Source organism: Eulemur rufifrons, chromosome 7, assembly GCF_041146395.1.
Source record: "Eulemur rufifrons isolate Redbay chromosome 7, OSU_ERuf_1, whole genome shotgun sequence".
NCBI lineage: Eukaryota > Metazoa > Chordata > Mammalia > Primates > Lemuridae > Eulemur > Eulemur rufifrons.
The window spans coordinates 121,416,691-121,436,150 of NC_090989.1; the positions used below are offsets into that span (position 1 = coordinate 121,416,691).

The 19,460-nt window shown below is 55.6% G+C and overlaps 1 protein-coding gene across 5 annotated transcripts; it reads left to right on the plus strand.

Moving 5' to 3' along the window:
• Window positions 1-362: 362 nt before the first annotated feature.
• On the plus strand, window positions 363-19,243 carry AMOTL2 (angiomotin like 2). Of its 5 annotated transcripts, XM_069475407.1 has the most exons (11): window positions 363-585; window positions 3,242-3,244; window positions 4,109-4,903; window positions 7,675-7,981; window positions 9,051-9,195; window positions 9,558-9,650; window positions 13,124-13,419; window positions 14,177-14,484; window positions 15,069-15,286; window positions 15,834-16,010; window positions 16,790-19,243. In XM_069475407.1, exons 3-11 carry the CDS (start codon window positions 4,170-4,172, stop codon window positions 16,846-16,848), a joined length of 2,337 nt encoding a protein of 778 aa, XP_069331508.1. In that variant the 5' UTR covers window positions 363-585; window positions 3,242-3,244; window positions 4,109-4,169; the 3' UTR covers window positions 16,849-19,243. The 5 variants fall into 5 exon arrangements, with proteins under 5 accessions (XP_069331508.1, XP_069331505.1, XP_069331506.1 ...); XM_069475404.1 differs by lacking the exons at window positions 363-585; window positions 3,242-3,244 and adding an exon at window positions 843-932; XM_069475405.1 differs by lacking the exons at window positions 363-585; window positions 3,242-3,244 and adding an exon at window positions 1,297-1,405 and having other exon boundaries at window positions 15,831-16,010.
• Window positions 19,244-19,460: the final 217 nt, after the last annotated feature.

The window sequence follows — 19,460 nt, forward strand, 5'->3', positions numbered from 1 at the left end:
GGTCAGGCTCAGGAATGGCAGAGAGCTGCTGGCGGGTGGGGGAGGGCGTGTCAGGGCAGGCTTTCTGAAGAAGGGGTTTTCACTGTCACAGCCTAGTGGGAAGGTAGGAGAGGCAGGGTCCTGGGGGCAGAGGATAAGATTCCATGCAGAAGAGGAACAGCAGGAGTCACAGAAGTAGGCGCGAGGGAGGGCCCCAGGCTGTCAGGGGTGTGGGGGAAGGTGAAGAAGAGGCCCGTACAGGGAGAAGGCAGGTGGAGAGAGGGGGGCTCCCAGAGTCTGCTCTGTTCATCTAGGGACTCCAAATCTGACGGCCACAGAGGTGTTTTGAGAATGAGAAACCGAGCAGTCTAGTGGTTACCTGCCTCTCTCTCTGTAACTTTGGGAAAGCTACTTAATCTCGCTGGGCCTTGGTTTCTTCGTTTATAACACAGGGATAATAGAACTCCCTCGGGGAGTGACTGGGAGGGCTGAATCGGATGACTGGGCGGAAAGCGGACGATGGCACACCGTGCGTTCTGCGTAAAGGGCGCCGGTTACTACCTTGGGGAAGGGTTGGACAGAGCGCCTGGCGACAGGTGATTCGGTGTGGCAGGTGGGTCAAATTACCCAGATATTTCCACCCAGATTCACATTTCCTGTGGAGACAGATCATAAACGAGTTGGTGAAGGTGTTTGTAAACAAAAGTGTAATTCAAAGGTTGCCGCAGGGAGTGAAAGCAGTGGGGGTTAGGGGAGGGGCTCCGGGGCTGGAACCAGAGTTACCTCTTCGCCCGGGGCACTGTCCAAGCAGAGCGGATATGGACTCCTTTGTAGTCCTCCCCGACCCTCCTCAGTCCCCCTACAACACGCACCCGCTGGAGTCCCCTCCCACAGCAATCCCCGAGACACGCGATGTATATCCCTTGTCTCGCCGCTGGGCTTAGGGATGAAGGGCGAGGGCGAGGGCGAGGCGCGGACGCGAGTGCAGGCGGTAAGGGGCCCCCGAAGCTCCAACGGCAAAGCGGGGCGGAGTAAGGGGCCACAGCGCGGCCTCGAGGGCGCTGCGCGGCTCGGGAACGGAGCTCGGGGGCCGGCCGGGCGCCCGGCCGCAGCGCCGCCTCCCCGGAGGAAGGCGGGGGCCGGGAGGAGGGAACGGGAGGAGGCGGAGGGCGGAGGGCGGAGGAGGGCGGCGCGCTGAGAGGTTATTTGTGGTTCGCTTTGATCCGGAGGGGGAACCTGAAACTCTCACATTCCTGGCATAGCAGCCGCCTCCGGCGCGGGCCGACCCTGGGGCTGCGAGCTGGGGCGCGAACAGCCAGAGCGTCGGCGCCACAGCCAAGAGCACATCTCCGCCGCCGAGCTGAGCCGAGCCGAGCCGGGCCGTGTTGTCGGGGCCGACTGCACCGGGCACCCGCGGGCCGCAGCGGTAAGGAAGGCCGCTTGGCGCTCCGGAGCGCGCGCGAGGCCGGGAGAGACTTGCCCCAGCCGAAGCCCGAGTCTCCGCGCGGCGCGGCCCGGCCTTTCCCGGGAGTCAGAGCCCAGCGGACCGAACGTCCTCACGGGGCCCTTTCGAGGCAGCCGCAGTGCAGAGCAGGGGCCGCTCCGCCCTGGGAGCCCCGCGCCGTGCGCTTTGGGGGGCTCTCGAGGGCTCGCGGGTCCCCTGGGGCTGGGAGGGGGGGCAGACTTGGGGGAGAGCAGGGTCTGTGTTTGGGGGTGCGGGTCGAGCCGGGGGTACGGGGCTGTAGTAGCGCGGAACAGATCTGGAGGCGTCCCTTGGAGCTCCAGCTGCAAGAGCCGTGGGGGCCTATTTGGTTAGGTGGGGGTTACAGGTGTCTTTACCCCCAACTAGCCCAAGAATTCCTCTTTGTCTTCCTTGGAAAATCCTCTCTGGAGCCACGAATTGGCTCTCACTTAGAAAGAATGCAGCCTGCTGTCCAGCCCGGTGACGTCAGCGCTGGAGTATTTGGAAAACAAAGAGGGCTCGGGGGGAGGGAGGGAGGCGGACCCGCGACGCTTAAAGACCTCTCCCGGCCGCGGGCTACCCTCACCGGCTCGCCCCGGGCGCACCGTCGGCCGCGGGTGCTCTTGGTAGAGCGGGAGCCCTGGCCGGGTGCGATCCGCCTTAGAGACTCGCTGTGCTTCCTTAGGCGAGTGAGCGCCCAGGCGAAGGCCAGAGGTGTGTGCTTGGTTAGGAAAGCAGCTTTGAGAGAGCGCAGCGCGCTAGCGCAGCAGAAGGACAGAGCCGCGGTCGGAGAAGCAGATTTCAGTAACGGCTCAGCCCTTTGGTATCTGAAAGGATGTGCATCTGAGGGACTTCCCTGGGACAAATTCGCGGTGAGAGGCCTCGGACGTGTTCTTTGCTCCCAGTCCAGGCACACTGTTGGCGCGCTTGGAATCTGTCGCGAAGGCTGTGCATTCCTTCTTGCCGCTCCCCTGTCGTCTGCGGGAGTCAGCCCAGACAGTGATTAACTTAGGAAACGCCTGCAGGTGAAACTTGAGGGCGAATTGACTCTTGTTTGCTTGTTTTGCCTCTGGTAACGCTGAAGTCTTGCACTTGTACTCCTCATTGGGGAGAGGGGGTTGGTTGGGGGCCAGGAAGGGTGGGTACAAAGGTGTTCTCCATACTCATCCCCCACTCCCCAGCTCTGGGCATCTGGAATCCTGGGGGGAGAGAATGGGCTGGGAATGGCTGCTCTGCCGACATGCCAAGCCCAAACTGAGGCAGGGCACTGGGGCTAGTGTTGTGGCACATGAGGGCCACATTCCTCCCACTACCACCCCCATCCCCCATACACAGGGGACCCTGGCAGTGTGGATTTTGTTTGATTTTCGCTGAATCCCACTTAGGAGGTTTGTGTTGGAGGAGGCTGTGGAAAGGAAGCTGGGTGAGGGAGGTGGGCAGCCTTCCAGGCCATGAGCCACTGGGAGCCCAGGGTTAGAAGAGAACTTCCTTAGATATTCTCTCCCGGTGCTTTAGGTCCACAGTCCCCAGCCCGCGGCCCCAGGTCCCTGCAACCAAGGGCCTCCCCCTTTCTCCCTTACTCCTCCAGTTGGCCCAAGTCAAAATGGGCTTTCTTGATGCTGATGTCAAGAAAGATGCCGAGTGCCTATCTCCTGTGTGCCTAGAGGACCAACTAGCCCTGTGTGTGTGCAGGGAGAAATAATCATAAAATCAAAGATGTCATGCCATCCTTTCTTTTTCCTGGAGCTCCCGTGCAATTACTGTCATGCAGAGACTAGGTAACCGACCCACTAACCTTAGTGGGTAGCAATTGTTTGCCTCATCTCACAAAACCATTGTCCTATTATAGCCTTTCTTTTTTTAATCCCTATTCACCAATTCAGGTACAATTCCTCCTTCTTCCCGTTCACCTTGCAGAATGACTGCCAAGGTCATCCCATGACAGGGAGTCCCGGAGTCATTCTTTCAGCAGCCCTGCTGAAGCAGAGCCCTGGCCTGTCCTCCAGGAGCTCTTGTTCAAGGAGAGTGAGAGAAGCGGGCAGTGGGCTCAGCGGGGTAGAGGGTGGTAGGTTGATTGTGCCAAGGCCAGACTTGAGCATGCTTCATTCTTCAAATGGTCCTGGAAGCCGTTTGCCTAGGGCTTCTACTGGGCTATGTTTATTCTTTATCACCTGCCAATACACTGGGGTCTGTCCACCCCTGGACTAGAGAGCTAAGTGGTTAGATTTGAACTAGGCCTACCCTGGAGTCACTATCAGCTGTGTGATAGGTGGCTGACTGCAGGGGCCATGGTTCCTCCTGGTAGGTTGCCTTCTGGTCTGCTGGTTTGTCTTTCTTCAGGCATAGTTAAGTCTCCATGAATATCATTATAATGGTAATCATTTGCCAAGGATTTACCTCCAGCTTAAGAGCACTGCCTCTTAATTCTCAACTCCATGAGGGAGGCAGTATTCTTTGCATTTTTCTGCCAGGGAAACAGAGGCTCAGAGATTAGCTAAGCTGCCTTCATCAGTAGGTAGCAACATGGGCACTTGCACAAACTCAGCTTGTGTGAAGCGCCAGCCTTGCCCTTCACCTTCATGCTTTCAACCACACTGCAATAATAGAAAGTCCTCCCTTTCCCCATGAGCTTCTGCTGATTGCTCTTCTCTCTCTTTCTCTTGCCAGGTGCTCTGGGGCCAGGTGCTGCTGGCCATTGTCCAGGCAGGTGTGTGCAAGCCAAAGAAGCATGAGGACGCTGGAAGACTCTTCGGGGACAGTCCTCCACCGCCTCATCCAGGAGCAGCTGCGCTACGGCAACCTGACTGAGACACGCACACTGCTGGCCATCCAGCAGCAGGCCCTGCGGGGTGGGGCTGGAACTGGGGGCACAGGGAGCCCCCAGGCCTCCCTGGAGATCCTGGCACCTGAGGACAGTCAGGTGCTGCAACAGGCTACGAGGCAAGAGCCCCAGGGACAGGAGCACCAGGGCGGTGAGACCCATCTGGCAGAGAACACCCTCTACCGGCTATGCCCACAGCCCAGCAAGGGTGAGGAGCTGCCCACCTATGAGGAGGCCAAAGCCCACTCACAGTACTATGCAGCCCAGCAGGCCGGGCCGCGGCCACACGCTGGGGACCGGGATCCTCGCGGAGCCCAGGGAGGCAGTCGGCGACAGGATGAGGCTCTGCGGGAGCTGAGGCATGGGCATGTGCGCTCCCTGAGTGAACGGCTCATGCAGCTATCCCTGGAGAGGAACGGCGCCCGGGCCCCCAGCCACATGAGCTCCTCCCACAGCTTCCCGCAGCTGGCCCGAAGCCAGCAGGGGCCCCCACCTAGGGCCCCCCCTGCTGAGGGCCCGGAACCCCGTGGGCCCCCACCTCAGTATCCACACGTTGTGCTAGCTCATGAAACCACCACTGCTGTCACTGACCCGAGGTACCGTGTCCACGGCAGCCCGCATTTCCAGCATGCTGAAGTCAGGTAACTGCCCCCGCCTTGGTCTTTCACGCTGTTGCCTTTCTCCTAGTGCAGATCAGTCCTTGCATCAGAACTGGCAAGATCCCCACCCCACTCCCCACCAGCTCCAGAGGCTGCCTGATCTAACCCCCTCCTTCCTGACAAGGGAGAGCTAATGCCTGGAGGAGAGAGGGACTTAGCCAAAGTCGCAGAAGAAGTCAGTGGCACCTCTTGCCTTCATTCAGAGATAGATACCATTGTCTGCTTAGCTGTAGCATTCTAGTAGCTAGGAGTCCCAGAGGATATGAACTGCAGCAGGGAGTTAAAGGTTAGATTTCAGAAAGAACTTCCTAAAGACACAGTTGGGAATCATTGCCAAACTGTTTCCAAGTTAAGTAGTAAGAAGATGGGACCTCCTTCTTTGGAGGTTTTTTTTGTTTTTTTGTTTAGAAAAAGTGGACAGCTTGCTTTCTATTAATTGGGATACATTCCTACTAAGGGGAGGCCGGAAGGACCAGGGGGCCTCCTTAGAGACTTCTCTCCATCCTACACCAGGGAGGAGCTGCCCTGTCCCTACTGTTCATTTCCTTTTGTGTTTTTCTGTGTGCTCCATGTTTCTGCAGCCTGTAGTAGGAGAGGATTCTGGGTCCAGGTGAGCCCCTTTCTGTGGACTGCTGGGCCCAGGGTGGGGACTTGGAGTTCGATTCTAAGTGTGAAGGGAACCGTTAGAGGATGCAATTTGATTTACCTTTTTAAAAGGTCCCTGTGGCTACATGTAGATTATGGATTATAAGGGGCCTGAATGGAAGCAAGAAGACAGCAGAGAGGCGAAAAGCCCAGTTTGCAGAAATACAGGTTCCTAGAAATGAGGCTCCGCCTCAGGCTTCTCACCTGGCCCAGCACCCTCTCCAGAGAAGCTGACACAGCCGTCATTGCTGCATCTCGCCCCAGGGGAGTCCAGGAAACCCCACCAGAGGCGCCCAAGAAGTTTAGTCTCTTCCTCAGGTAGCCCAAGGTCACAGTCTGGCTCTCTTCGTGCCTGCTGAGTATGCGTTTAGTCGCCACTTTCCCACTGTTTGGCCTGTCCTAGGAAAGATGACTTTCCTTGCTCTCGAGAAATGGGTGACGTGATGGCATTGGTATGGAGGATAGAGGCTCGTGGGTTTTCTCCAACCTCCACCCGCTCCAAATTCCCACCTTATCTCCCTTCTCAGGGCTCGGTCAGGAAGAGTTTCGGAAGCTGAGTCGTGGTTTCTTCTTTTGGACCAGCCTTATTGAACACTGTCAGGAAAAGATAATAATCGTGGCAAGGAAGTAGCCTGCAGGAGAACAAAAGGCGGGGGGCGGGGGGTAGGAGAGGGGGAAGGGAAAGCAAGTGCAAAGGGAAAGGAGCCACTATTCTTTCTTGGAGCTAAGTCATCCCCAAAGAATGCCAGTTGTGTCTGCCTGGCCTGGTGCATGGGGGGGAGCCAGTTCTCAAAGCAACCCCAAGAATGGCCACCTTTAGCAGTGAAGGGAGAGTTTGGACACTCCCTACCTCAGGTAGCAGGAGAGGTACACCTGCCCAGCCTGTGCTTTTGGCTGATCAGATAAAGATTGTTTGTCAGGAGTTAGGGGCAGGAACTTTCCCTTTAGCCTGAGAAGACCAGGGGAGCCATAGGGGTAGGGCCAGAGGGATAGGTGGGCAGGAGTGCTGAGCTGATGGGCCCAGAAGTGGAATTAAGTTTTTATGGGCCTTCTGGGACTTGGAAAATTCTTTGCGAAACTGAAGAGTTGTGACACTGGGAGTCACAAGGCCCAGAAAGGCCCCTGGACTCCCTGTGCCTCTTGCTCTTCGTGCCTTCCCTCAACACAGCCCTGAGGGTCATGCTACCCTGGGGCCAGAGGCCAGTAGGGCATGGTCCCCCAAGCTCAGCTACTGTGGTAGGCCAGAGGCAGCCCCTACTCCCAGGAAAATCCAGCATTTGGGTCACATTTATCCTTTAACTGAGTAAGCTGAGGTCCCTACTGGGAGTGGAGGACAGGCTGCTGTTCTGGAGCATCTGCCACCTGCCCAGCAGGCCTTGTGTGGGGCGGTCCTCACAAGCCCCCCACCCCCGAATGTAGCAAAGGAGTGCCGACCCCCATGGGGCTGAGGCACTCGCTGAGGTTAAACAGCTGGAGCCAGGACTGGAACCTCTATTTGTCAGACACTGGAGCTCAGACACTTACCCTGACATCTGTCTCGCTGCCCTACCTTAACTGGAGTCTTCAAAAAATGATTCCAAGCGGGGCGGCAGAACCTAGAATAGTAGGGAGAACACCTGAGTGTGCTGCTCTGGCAGTCCTGACACTGGCGGCTCATAACAGACACAGGGTAGGTAGCTACTGGGGCCCAGCCACCGAGTGGCATTGGGGGCCTGGAAGGCTACGTGCTCAAGTCATGACAGATGCCTTGTGTTGATTAGAAATGTTAGGTTGCATTTTTTAAAGATACCTTATTTAAGCATGAGTCACTTAGGAGGCCCAGGAGTGCTCAGATTGATTCCCAAGGCCTGGCCACAGTGAGGCTGGACAAGAAGGAAGCTTCCCAGCACGAATGCCCACGGCCCTGCTGTCCGGCCCTGGAGTGTTTCAGACAGACACCACTGGGCCCTGCCTAACACACAGCGAGGCTGAGTAATTATCAGTAGTAATTTTAACAATTTATTAATTATTAATAATAATAATAATTACTTATCTTCCCAGCATGCACAGGAGGCTGCTCTGGGGTGGGAGCTGTGCAGTCTCTGAGCACTGTCTCTTCTGTTCCCCAGGATCCTGCAGGCCCAGGTGCCTCCTGTGTTCCTCCAGCAGCCGCAGCAGTACCAGTACCTGCAGCAGCCCCAGGAGCACCCTCCACCCCCACATCCAGCTGCTCTCAGCCATGGCCCCCTGGGCACCCTTGGTCCACCTGGGGTGGAAGGGCCAGTGAGCGCCCAGGCCTCCTCAGCCACCTCGGGCAGCGCCCACCTGGCCCAGATGGAGACTGTGCTGAGGGAGAATGCCAGGCTGCAGAGGGACAACGAGAGGCTGCAGAGGGAGCTGGGCAGCTCAGCAGAGAAGGCTGGCCGCATTGAGAAGGTAGGCCCTGCTGGGCGCAGAGGGACAGCAGGGGAGGGACCGCAAGGGGCGACTGGGTAGTGGACAGCCTAAGGGAAGGCAGAGGAGCCTGAAAGTCTGTGTCTGGCTGCGTTTCTCCCCCAACCCTGCTCACCACCTCCTTCACCCCTCATGCCCCCTCCAAAGCTGACTCCAGGCAGCTGGGGACCAGCCGAGAGGAGGCAGAGCAGGCCTGGAGCATGAGCAGTTGCTGCCAGTGGTGATTAGAAAGAGCCCATTCACCAGCTCGCTGCACACTCGCGCCCTTGCCCTGCACACACCCCCTCCCGTGGACACCTCCCACAGAGAGCCCTTTGTGTCCTCCACACAACAGCAAGTCTGTTCCAGGCCAGCCCTGGCCAAAGAGAAAGCCCCTCCTCTTGGAAAAAACCGAGCAACTTGTTGGAATGGCAGGCCAGTGAGGAGCACGTGCAGAACCTGCCGGCAGCCAAGTGGGAGGGGCAGCCAGGGCCGGGCTGGCCCTCTGGGTGGATGACCACGGTCAGGAGCAGATCCAGGCAAAGCAGCTCAGGCTCGGGTCTGGGGCCCCCTTCGTGAGTGAAGGTTTACCAGTGCAGTGCTAAGGTTCAGCTTTAGTAGATACCAGGCCTCCCGTGACTGTCCTGTGGTGTCCAAGATAGGTCAGACCACTCAGAATGTGGCTGAAGTCTTGTGCCCACTCCTGGCCCACTGTGCTCAGATTTCTTAACAGAAGCCAGCCAGAAGTAAAATGCTTCTTTCTGGATGTTGGGCACAGGAAAGCTGTGTTCAGTCACCCTGCAGGCACCCACTAACAGAGTACTTGGCCCTGGGCTCACTTAGTGTCAGATCCTTGGGGCAGCTACTGTGACCCTTGCTTATTAGTCCCAGCAGTCTGGTCCATCTCAGGAGGCTGCACTCTTCTGACTGTCCCACCGTAGCCACCCAGATCGTTTGCTCCTGCTTTGTATCCTTCCGTCTCGCACTTTTGCTGATAGAGAGTAGCAGATCAGCCTGCGTCACCCCCTGGGAGCCCCGCTCTTCCTTCAGCTCTGCTGTCTGCCTCTTACAGCTGGAAAGTGAAATCCAGCGGCTCTCTGAGGCCCATGAGAGCCTGACAAGAGCCTCTTCCAAGCGCGAGGCCCTGGAGAAGACCATGCGGAACAAGATGGACAGTGAAATGAGGAGGCTGCAGGACTTCAACAGGGATCTTAGAGGTGAGAGCTGGTCACACAGGGAGAGGGTTGGGGAGCATCTGCAGAGAGCTTGGGTCCTCTAGTCTAGAGGAAATTCAGAAAATCTTTTCTCTGCAAAAATAAATGTGAATTGACTCAGGAAGCCAGGCCTAGATTCCTTGGGAGTCTCCCTGATAGAGATGCTTGTCCCTGTGTTCTAGACCTAGGATTCCCTTGTGGAGCTCCCACGTGTGGCCCAGATCATGGCCCCTGATGGAGCCGGGGCTCCCCTCTGAGCCCATCCCCAGCATGAAGGATGCAACCCCACAGATAGGACTTCAGGGAAAACCCCCTGACAGGCAGCTTCCCCTGACACTAAAACATCTTTCTTTCATTTGAAACAGAGAGATTGGAATCTGCAAACCGCCGCCTGGCAAGCAAGACCCAGGAGGCCCAGGCAGGCAGTCAGGACATGGTGGCCAAGCTGCTTGCTCAGAGTGAGTAGGGGGCCCACTAAGAATCCTGGCCAGGTGTGCAGGCAGTGGGACCACTGCAGCCCCTCCGGACACGGAGGACTGGCCCTCCTTGCAGAGTAGCACTTTGGGCATAGGTTTGTAGAGTGCCTACTATATGCCCAACACTAGACTGATCTGGGGTGGGTGGGGTGGGGTGGCTTCCAAAGAAGAATAAGGTCCATATGTATTGGAAAGATCAACTGATACCCACGGGAAAGCTGGGGAGCGGTACTTTGAGGAGCTGCGGTACTGCCCATCATGCAGTGCAGGTCAGTGCACTGGGCAGTGGGGGTGCAGGTTAGCCCCGGAGATGAGTGGGGTGAAGAAGGAGGAGTCTGAGAGTTTCCCGGAGAGTTGGCTGAGGGTGCCCAGTGGGGATGTGGGAAGCTGCAAGGCATGGTGAACGTGGGCCATAACAAGGCAGCTAAGTAAAGGCACTGAGACAGCCAAAAATGCTCCCAGAGCTTAACCTGCAGGGACTTCCTAAAGAGCTCTCTAAAGGGGTTGGTCCAAGCATCCTTGAAGGGTAGATGAGTTCGTGGACTAGTCCATTGATTTGTTCATTTATTTGTTCATTAGCAGAATTGTGCTAAGCACCTGGCAGGTGTTAAGCAGAGGGTGGCAGCAGGCCCAGGAAGGTGCGACAGCTGGGAGGCCCAGAGAGGGTGAGCTTCAGGAAGGAGCAAGTTCCCACAGATTCAAGAGAACAAGGGTGTTCCTGGTCCTGGAGACTGGTGATTAGGAGGTCCCTGGTGGCCTGAGAGAGAGAGGCTCTTTGGGGATGGCAGGGGTGGTGGGTGGGCCGGGTGTGAAGGAGCAATTGAATGGCTCAAGTGGAGGGGCATGGGGTTGGGGGGTGGCGGCAAAGGGAGCCCTGCTGTGCTCAGCAGCAAAAGAGGTGAAAAGGCGCTAGCAATCAGAAGAGGCAGAGCAATTATTTACTGAGCTCCTATTGTATGCGCCTGCTGTGAGCTATAGTATGTTCTGGGTGTTTGCAGGGAAGTGGAATGGGCGTGGTTGGTGTCTGGGTAAAGGTGGCTTTGAGGAAGGAGGGGATCAAGGAAACCCCCTGTGCGTGGCGCAGATGGAAGGGGGTGACCAGAAGTGGAGGAGCAGCTTGAGGACTGAGCTCTGGCTGGCAGCACCCCTGTCCTCCTTCCAGGAGGGCTGGAAGCCCAGGGCAGGGAATGGGGGGACAGCACTGAGGGGACAGAAGGGGTGGGGCAGGAGGTAGGCGAGGCTGTCCTGGCTGGTCTCTGGGAGGGAGGTGATGGCAGTGAGCGAGAAAGGGGAGGGGCACCCCTGGGGTGCCCTTGGGAGTCTGGGGAGAAAGAATTGTTGGGAGAGGCAAATTGGGGGTATCCTGTGGAGCAGGGTGGACTTTTGAGGCCTGGCTCTGCCAAAGAAAGGAAGTCAGTCACAGGCGGGTTTCTGGGAGCCTGCAAAGGGGAGTGGGGAGGAGGCCTGGAGGCGTTTCCGCTCCCCGGGGAGTGGGCCAGCGCCTGGCTGTTCTTGGCTCCTGCTTGGAGCCATTAATCTCGCAGCTGCGGGTGACCTGGATGCCTGGCATTCCAGAGCCCTGGGCTGTTCCACTCAGGCCCGCCCTCTGCTGCTCTCTGGGGTGCTCGCTGCCTTCACCGGGCTTTGGAGGGGTGGTGAACACAAAGACTGGGAGATGAGGGGCCTCACTGGCCCTGGGCACATCCCCTCTGCACCTCCCTCTGCCTTCCTGCCATCAACGCCACTGCCCCTCCACTGGTCTCTCCCGTCCTCTTCCACTCCGACCCTGGCCACATACTTCTTGCTGAGGAGCTCTCCCCAAGATCCCACAGGTCTGTGGTTTTCTCAGGGCCCTAGTGGCTGAGGGTGACCGAGGTCTGAAGCCTCCCAGTCCCCACAGGGCCTTAGAGGTTGGACAAGCCTGCAGGAAGCTGCTGGAGGCAGAGGGCCCCTCCACCCCACTCACTGGATGTTAAGCCAGCAGAGTATGAAAAGATCAGTTGCAGTATTATTGGACTTTCCCTCCACGGCAAAGAATGAGGCCAGCCTGGGCCCAATCTTCAAAAATCCACAGTGAGCTGAGAGCTGACCTGGGTTGCCTGTGTCCTCCCTGCCCTGCCCTAGGGCCCTGAGTAAATGAATCTTTCCTTCTGCAGCCCAGGGTCCCAAGCCTTTGCTCTTCTACTCCAGAACTTACACTGCCCTGTATGATAGGTACTTGGCCATATGTGACCCAAAGATTGAAAGCAATGAATATCAAATAAAATTTAAAATTCAGATCTTTTGTCTTGCCACATTTCCAGTGCTCCATGGCCATGTATGCCTAGTGGCCACTGCATTACATGGCACGGTATAGGACAATCTCACTATGACAGAGAATCCCACTGAATCAAAGTCCTGCTCTAGAGACGGTGCCTTTGGGTTCATTGGGCTGGCCCTATAGCCCTGCCCCCTTCTTGCTCTCCAGCAAGGCAGGCAGCGACCCACTCCTCAGGGCCTTCCTGAATCCCAAGGGGCAGGTACATGGAAGGTGGATCGAAGCCTAGAGCACCAGCTAGAGGGCTCTGTGGTCTGGCTTGGGTCTTTCCCAGCCATGGGGAGAGGTCTCTTAGCAGAGTTTCTCTGGGCAATTACTAAGGTGACTTAAAAGTCAGAATAGCTGTATCCTCAGATGCACATCTCTGGACCATAGCCATTTTCATTGTGCTGCGTAGGTTGTGTTCCTTTGTGAGCCTGGTTATACACATCTCAGTGGTCCCCCTAGACCATGGAAGGAAATGTGGCAATAGGAGCCCACTTTGGGTGACCTGTAAATGCAAATGCCTCACACCACGGCCCGAAGCAGCCTGGGCCTTTGGAGCCAGGCCAACTTGGGTTCCCATTTGGCAGCACCATTTACCGTCTGTTTCCTCCCCTTTAAGTTGGAGGTCACAAATCCTATCTTGAGGGACTGGAGGTTTCAGTGGAGTAAGATGTATAAGTGCATGGCTCGTGTGGCAGCAAACAGTGGTTCTCCTCTCCCTTCCTTCATTCTCCCTCTTTAGCCTGAGCCTTTGTTTTCTCATCTGTATATGGGCATCACAGTTCCTATATGACCAGTTCCTAGTCATCATAAGGCTCAAGGGAAATTGTGGCTATGTTTTGGAAATGGTGGCACCTGGCACAAGTGGGCAGTGTTTGGGTCTGTCCCATGGCAGACTCATGTCCCAGCAGAGAGGCAGTATAGCCCAGTTGTTACTGCCAGGGTCCTGGACTTGGGCTCTGCCATTTACTTCTGACTTAACCTGAGCTTCAGTTTCCTCTCCCATGAAACGGGGTTCATAACGGTACCTAACTCCTAGTGCTTTGGAGAGGATGAGAAGCAACTGCTCATTCGGTGGTCAGCACAGAGCCCAGCAGGCAGTGGGGCCAGCCAGGGTGGTTGTCATCACTGATGGAGCCCCTTCTTTCTGCAGGCTACGAGCAGCAGCAGGAGCAGGAGAGGCTGGAGCGGGAGATGACACTGCTGCGCGGTGCCATCGAGGACCAGCGGCGGCGCGCGGAGCTGCTGGAGCAGGCTCTGGGCAACGCGCAGGGCCGGGCGGCTCGAGCCGAGGAGGAGCTGCGCAAGAAGCAGGCCTACGTGGAGAAGGTGGAGCGGCTGCAGCAGGCGCTCGGGCAGCTGCAGGCAGCCTGCGAGAAGCGGGAGCAGCTGGAGCTGCGTCTGCGGACGCGCCTGGAACAGGAACTCAAGGCCCTGCGTGCTCAGCAGGTGAGCCGGGAAGACCTGTGCAGGTGGCAGAGCCAGGGCAGCATCTGAGGATGTCCGCTTTCCTTCCTCCTCTCGGACTCCAGGGTTGGAGGTCAGGCTCAAGGACCCTGGGAGCCCCTGCTCAGATCTAGGCCACAGCCCCCTTGGAAGGTGGTGAGGGTGACTGATCTCTGGTCCAGCTTTGCTGCATGGTACCTCCCACTCACCAGCCTTGGCAGAGGCTCTGCCACTTGGCCTCTGTCCAGCCTCGGGGGACTCCTGTGCTCTGAAGCAACAGGGCTTGGTGTCCTTGATCTCTACAGAAAATAGGTCAGGAACCTGATGTAAGAGATCACCCAGCTCTTATATGGCTCCCCAAGATCAGGAGAGAAGGTAGTTGCCCAGATCCTGAGACTTTATTCTCACTTTGGACTTCTGCGTAAACAATTCTTGGTGTTTACAAACCAGACAGAGTTCGTCTCCGCTCCCAACCCTGCCCTTCCCACAGAGGTAGAGTGAGCAAAGCAGGAGCTTTGCTCACTTCTGTTCTAGTTTACACCAGTTGTCCCAGTGTAGGTATTGATGGCAACTGCTTTCCCAGTTTGGAGGGTCCTTATGCCCTTGGCCACAGGATTCAGGGCAGGGGTGTGGGGACCCGTGCTGCTTCCTCTGTCTCTGGGTGGAGGCAGGATAGGGGAGTGTGTGATATGGCGGGCAAGGATCAGTGGTCACCACACCACAAGCTTCAGCCTTGACCATGATGTTCCTTGCTCTGCAGAGACAGGCAGGCACCCCCAGTGGTGGCAGTGGCAGTGCTGGGTCCCCAGAGGTCAGCGCCCTGCGGCTGTCAGAGCAACTGCGGGAGAAGGAGGAGCAGATCCTGGCACTGGAGGCCGACATGACCAAGTGGGAGCAGAAGTATCTGGAGGAACGTGCCATGAGGCAGTTTGCCATGGACGCAGCTGCCACAGCCGCTGCTCAGCGTGACACCACTCTCATTCGACACTCCCCCCAGCCCTCACCCAGCAGCAGCTTCAATGAGGGTCTGCTCGCCGGTAGCCACAGGCATCAGGAGATGGAAAGCAGGTTCGGCATTGCAGGCCATACTGGGGGTGGTGATGGGGGTGACAGTGTCCAGTCCTTGCCCTGTTCTTGATCCCTGATAAACAGGCCCCTCTCCCCATACAGCTCAGCAATCACTCCTGCTCTGAGCTGACCCTGCATGTTTGGCACACCAAACAGTGTAAGCACGCTCTTTCCCAACCAGCTGAGTCCTTGGTTTGCCTGGAAGACTGGCTATGGGGATGTTGGATGCCGTCCAAGGCTCTGAGCCTCTACGTCCTGTCTCTGGGGCATTGCCCTCCAGGACAAGGGTTGTGCCACTCCTATCATCCAGTGACTCTACGACCCACCCCTTGCTGAGCTACCTTTGCTGGTATGAGAAGGACCCAGGGCCTCATGCACAGGTGGTTTTCAGAGCCTGGGCTCTAAGAGCATCAAGTTCCAGAGCTATGATATTTCTGAAGGCCCACTCCAGGCCCTGCTGCAAGGGCAAGAAGGTCCAGCTGGCTGTAGAGAGGGCTTTTCCTCCAGCTTGTACAAGGTGGGGGAGGGTGGAAGTCTCTGGATCTGTGGGTCTGATGATGTGGGCATGGCCTGTCACCCCTCAGGTTAAAGGTGCTCCATGCCCAGATCCTGGAGAAGGACGCAGTGATCAAGGTCCTTCAGCAACGCTCCAGGAAAGACCCTGGCAAGGCCACCCAGGGCTCCCTGCGGCCTGCTAAGTCAGTGCCGTCTGTCTTCGTGGCTGCAGCGGCAGGACCCCAGGGCTGGCAAGGGCTCTCGGCTAGTGAGCGGCAAGCAGATGCGTCTGCTCGGCTGGCTACAGGTGAGAGGAGGCTGGTGGGTAGATTATATAGAGAAGAAGTTTCTCCCAGGCATGAACATGAATTGCCAGACTGTCCTCCCAGAACTGAGGCTCATGGAAGCCAGGGATTTCTGACTCCTCTACCAGGGGAGTCAGCTTATACTAATGACCCTACAGCCCACAGCTGCCCTGTCAGTGCAAAGAGGGGTGCTCAGCCTGCCATATCCATAACATCATGCTTTGGCCCCAGCCGCTTAACTATCTAAGAAAAATGTAGCTTCCTGTGCAGATGTACCTTCTAGACAAGGCCTCTCCGCCCCTCCTTCTAAGCAGATGCCACAGAAATTCTAGAAATTTAATCTACAAAGGGTTCCACCATTCAAAACAATCCAACCTAATAGTTATTCTCATTTGAAAACAGGAGCATTTAGTCTTAAAGTTCTTGCAAATCAAGAGCAACCCACATCGCCTTGAGTCCCCAGTAGGTACAGTTAACTTAGGGTGTTCTTCATCAGGGCCACATCTTATAAGCAAAGCAGTGATCATCGACCTCCTGCTTTTCCAGCAGACAGGGTGGCCACAGAGGAGCCAGTGGCCACAGCTTCCCTCCCTGCCCATGCCAAACATGGGAGCAGAGATGGGAGCACCCAGACCGATGGCCCGCCAGATAGCACCTCTGCCTGCCTGGCACCAGAGCCCGACAGCCTTCTGGGGTGCAGCAGTGGCCAGAAGGCAGCCTCTCTGGGTAAGTCCCACTCTTCCCCCGTGCTTTGGTGCTAGGCAGGGCGGAGGGCACACTGGGGTGTGAACTGCAACACCAAGGCCGTTTCTTCGCAGGCCTGCTTTTGGTCATTGGCCACGCTCCATGGGAGCCCTGCACAGTGAGAGCGGAGCAGGGTGTCTCGCCCTTGTCAGTGTGAACATGAGGCTGATTGGATGTATGAGTAGAGGAATAGAGACAGATCCAGAATTCAGAAAGAAAGCAGCTGGGTGGGAGGCATTTTACTCCTCTTTCATAGTCTTCCTTACACATTTAATTGCTAATCTGTATATCTAAGAGAATGGAGATTGGCAAGTTTTCCTGATGGCACTCTCAAGTTAGAAGACTTTGTTTAAAAGGAGTCCAGGGAAGGAGAAATTTGAGAAGATGCCATTTCTTTTTCCATCCCCCTTTCACACTGGCCTTTGCATACTTGCCTGTGCCTCATGATCTCTGGAAACCACAGGCATGAAAAGAATGCTGCAGCCTCCCTCAGGGTTCTGCGTCCTCCCTCCAAATCCTCCAACCTGTTCAAAGTTATAAACAAATCCATCTTCTACATGGGAGGCTGGTGGTCTGGACCAGTAGCTTAGAAGGAACAGAGCATTGTGCTTGGTCAGCCAAGTTATGGGGACCTGGGGACCTGGGCAGCGGAGGTGGGAAAAGTTGGTAAGAAAGATCCTTATCTTAAAACCTCTTCAGAATTTTAAAAAACAATCTGGTAACACTCACTGGCATGTGCCTGTGTTCTTGTCTCTCTCCAGACTCTGTAGCTACATCCAGAGTCCAGGACTTACCAGACATGGTGGAGATACTGATCTGAAGGAGATGGTGCTGGGGACTCTGAGCCATTCCCTCCCCTCCTCGGCCCTCTGCCACTCTCGGCCATTCCAGCAGCCCCCTCCAGCAGCTGTTCTCCCACTTTCCCCCAACCAGACACTAGTTCCCACTGACCGTCTGGTCCCGGGAGCTCAGGAGGAGTGCTGCAGAGGAGAGGAGAGCCGTGAGACTGCCAGCACCCCAGAGGACCTGCTTCTCTGCCCACATTCCTCCCGGCCCGTGGAGAATGAGGATTCAGCCTTTACCTGTTGCCCAAGGCTTGCTGCTGGGGAGGCAACTAAAAGCTCAGAAAGGAGCTGGGCTCCCTCCCTCACCAGTTGGTACTCAGACAGGGAAGGAGGGGATATTTGGTCTGGAGGACTGATTTCCAAGGATGGCTGCCCATGGACACCAGGTGGGCTGGTTCACTAATCGAGTCAGCATGTTGTTCTCTGGCTAAGTATGGTCCAAGCCAACCTCACCTGCCCTTCAATTCCTCACTGCCTCCTTGGAATCACTAAGACTTGAATCTCTTGGGGACTACTGAGGGTGTGTATTTTGCAGAAGCCACTGCCTCACTCTCTCACTTGGTGTGGGTTAGAGGTCATCTGAGTGGGAAACTGTATAGTTTGTATATAATTCCCCTTCTTGTGGAACAGAAGATTGAGGCACGTTGGTTCGGATTTGTCTCCTCGGCTGTGCTCTCCTGTCCCTGCCGCCACAGTTCCTGAAACTCCTGACTGGCCTCCCAATTATTCCTCCTTCTCAAGTTCTTGGCCCATGGATTTTAATGCTGCTCGATTCACGGAAGATTGGCTGCCTGTTCCTCCATTTTGAGCCCCGTGTTAAATGCCCATGGGACCCCCATCGCCAGCCTCTTGAAATGACTCCACAGCTCCTGTCCCTGGGACATCCCGTCAGTTTGGTTCTAAACCCTGAGCCAGATGAAATGAGCCACCACACGTGAACATCCGCCATGCCCTCTTGTGGGCTTGGGTGGCCCTACCCAGCACCAGTTCTCTCTGAGGAAACTGGAGAAGTTGTGTTGTTCTCGTAAGTGTGTTTGTTCCCACCTGGAGGGATTGGGAGAGGGAGCTATGCTGTTGAAAACTGGCTAACGAACTAGGAGATATGACTCAAACAGTCCTCTGAATGGAGCCCGCATCCCAAAATGGCGCCCATGAGGCTGGCTCCTCACGCCGCCCAGGCCCAGCGCCCCGACACAAGGCCAGATGTTCTGGAATCGGGGTGAAGCGCCCACATGGCAGCCTGTCAACAGCAGTGACTGACTTCTAGTCTTATAGAGTCCCCCTATTCAGCCCCAGGAGCTATTGGTGGGTTTTAGCAGTTTTGTCTTTACTGTTTTTAGGTCTCCTAGGATCTTTGTTTTTTTGCCTTTATTGTTTTTAGGTTCTGTATGTGTTGTTTTATTCCCATGGTTCCTCAAGTTTCCTTTTTTAAACATTTGCATTTGCTGGACAATTGCATACTTTTTTTTAATTCCCCTACCCCTGTTTAAAGCTGAAAAAATACATTTGGTTCATGTGCATTGTTTACAAAGCAAAAAGAAAAAAAGAGGAAAAAAGGCAAAAAATATTGTGAAAGGAAAAAAACCAACTTAATATATTTTGGATTAATATTTGGTATTTCTTTTAAAGTATTTTTTGTGCTGTGAACGTTTTCTGCCAAAGACCTTGATGTCTGTCTGTATGTTTAAGTTATCGTAAATATTTAAAATGTAAACATGGCTGTTTTGTTATGCCACCCTGTACCAGGATTGCTGCTGCATTCCACTGGGTATAACAGTATTTTAATAAAAAAAATAATTAAAAGTGGTGTCTTTGCACAGGCAAGACTTTGCACTGAGGGAAAGAGGGAAGCAAAGGGAGTGTGGATTTGGGGGCCCATCCATGTCATAGTCCGAGTTCTTCAAGGACCCAAGACAAGTCCCAGGAATTTTGTGAAGCTGCATTAAGGAGAGAGTTGGAATGAGGATGTGGTTGGCTTTTTTCCAAAGAACACTTTCTTTTACAGAAAACATTTCTGGAAGGCAGGGAGGGCAGGCAGGGCCTGGCAGGTGGCAGCTCCCCCAGGTAGCTTTGTCCTAACCAGCTTTGTTTGGCTACATGCTGTGGTTATTACACCGTGGGAGTGGGTGTCCAAAGGTGGCTTTTTCCTTCCCGCATTCCTATCCTTCCCTCCCACCCAGCACACAGCGTCCTTTTCTACAACCATCCAAAGGACCAGGCACCATGCCTGCCCTCTGGCATGCACAGAGGACGTTCAAGTGTGTGGCATGTTTTGGGCACTGCCTCCCTTTGCTATACCATTACCACTCTTTCCCAATGCTCAGGAAAGCACATTGCTCCAATTTTCAAAACAAGAGAAAACCATTCTCAATCTTGCATGTTCTTGTGTCAGAAACAGTACCTGTCCTTGCTTCCCTAAGTGTATCGGGACACAGAGGTTCCCAATCAGGATGTGGCTGAGGTAGTCCACCCGCAGGCTATGGGGCATGTGATTGGAACAGCTGCCCTCCGTGGCCGTAGGTGAAGGGTCTTCAGGGCAGGTGTGGGAACTCAGCAGCCATGTTGATGAGTAACCAAGCTGGGATCC

Bases quoted from the DNA above. Each gene is read 5' to 3' on its own strand.
- AMOTL2 (XM_069475404.1), top strand. From the start codon at position 892: ATGTATATCCCTTGTCTCGCCGCTGGGCTTAGGGATGAAGG. The intron at 933-4,108 runs GCGAGGGCGAGG...TTCTCTTGCCAG, and splicing joins GCTGGGCTTAGGGATGAAGG to GTGCTCTGGGGCCAGGTGCT. The intron at 15,287-15,833 runs GTGAGAGGAGGC...CTTTTCCAGCAG, and splicing joins GTCTGCTCGGCTGGCTACAG to ACAGGGTGGCCACAGAGGAG.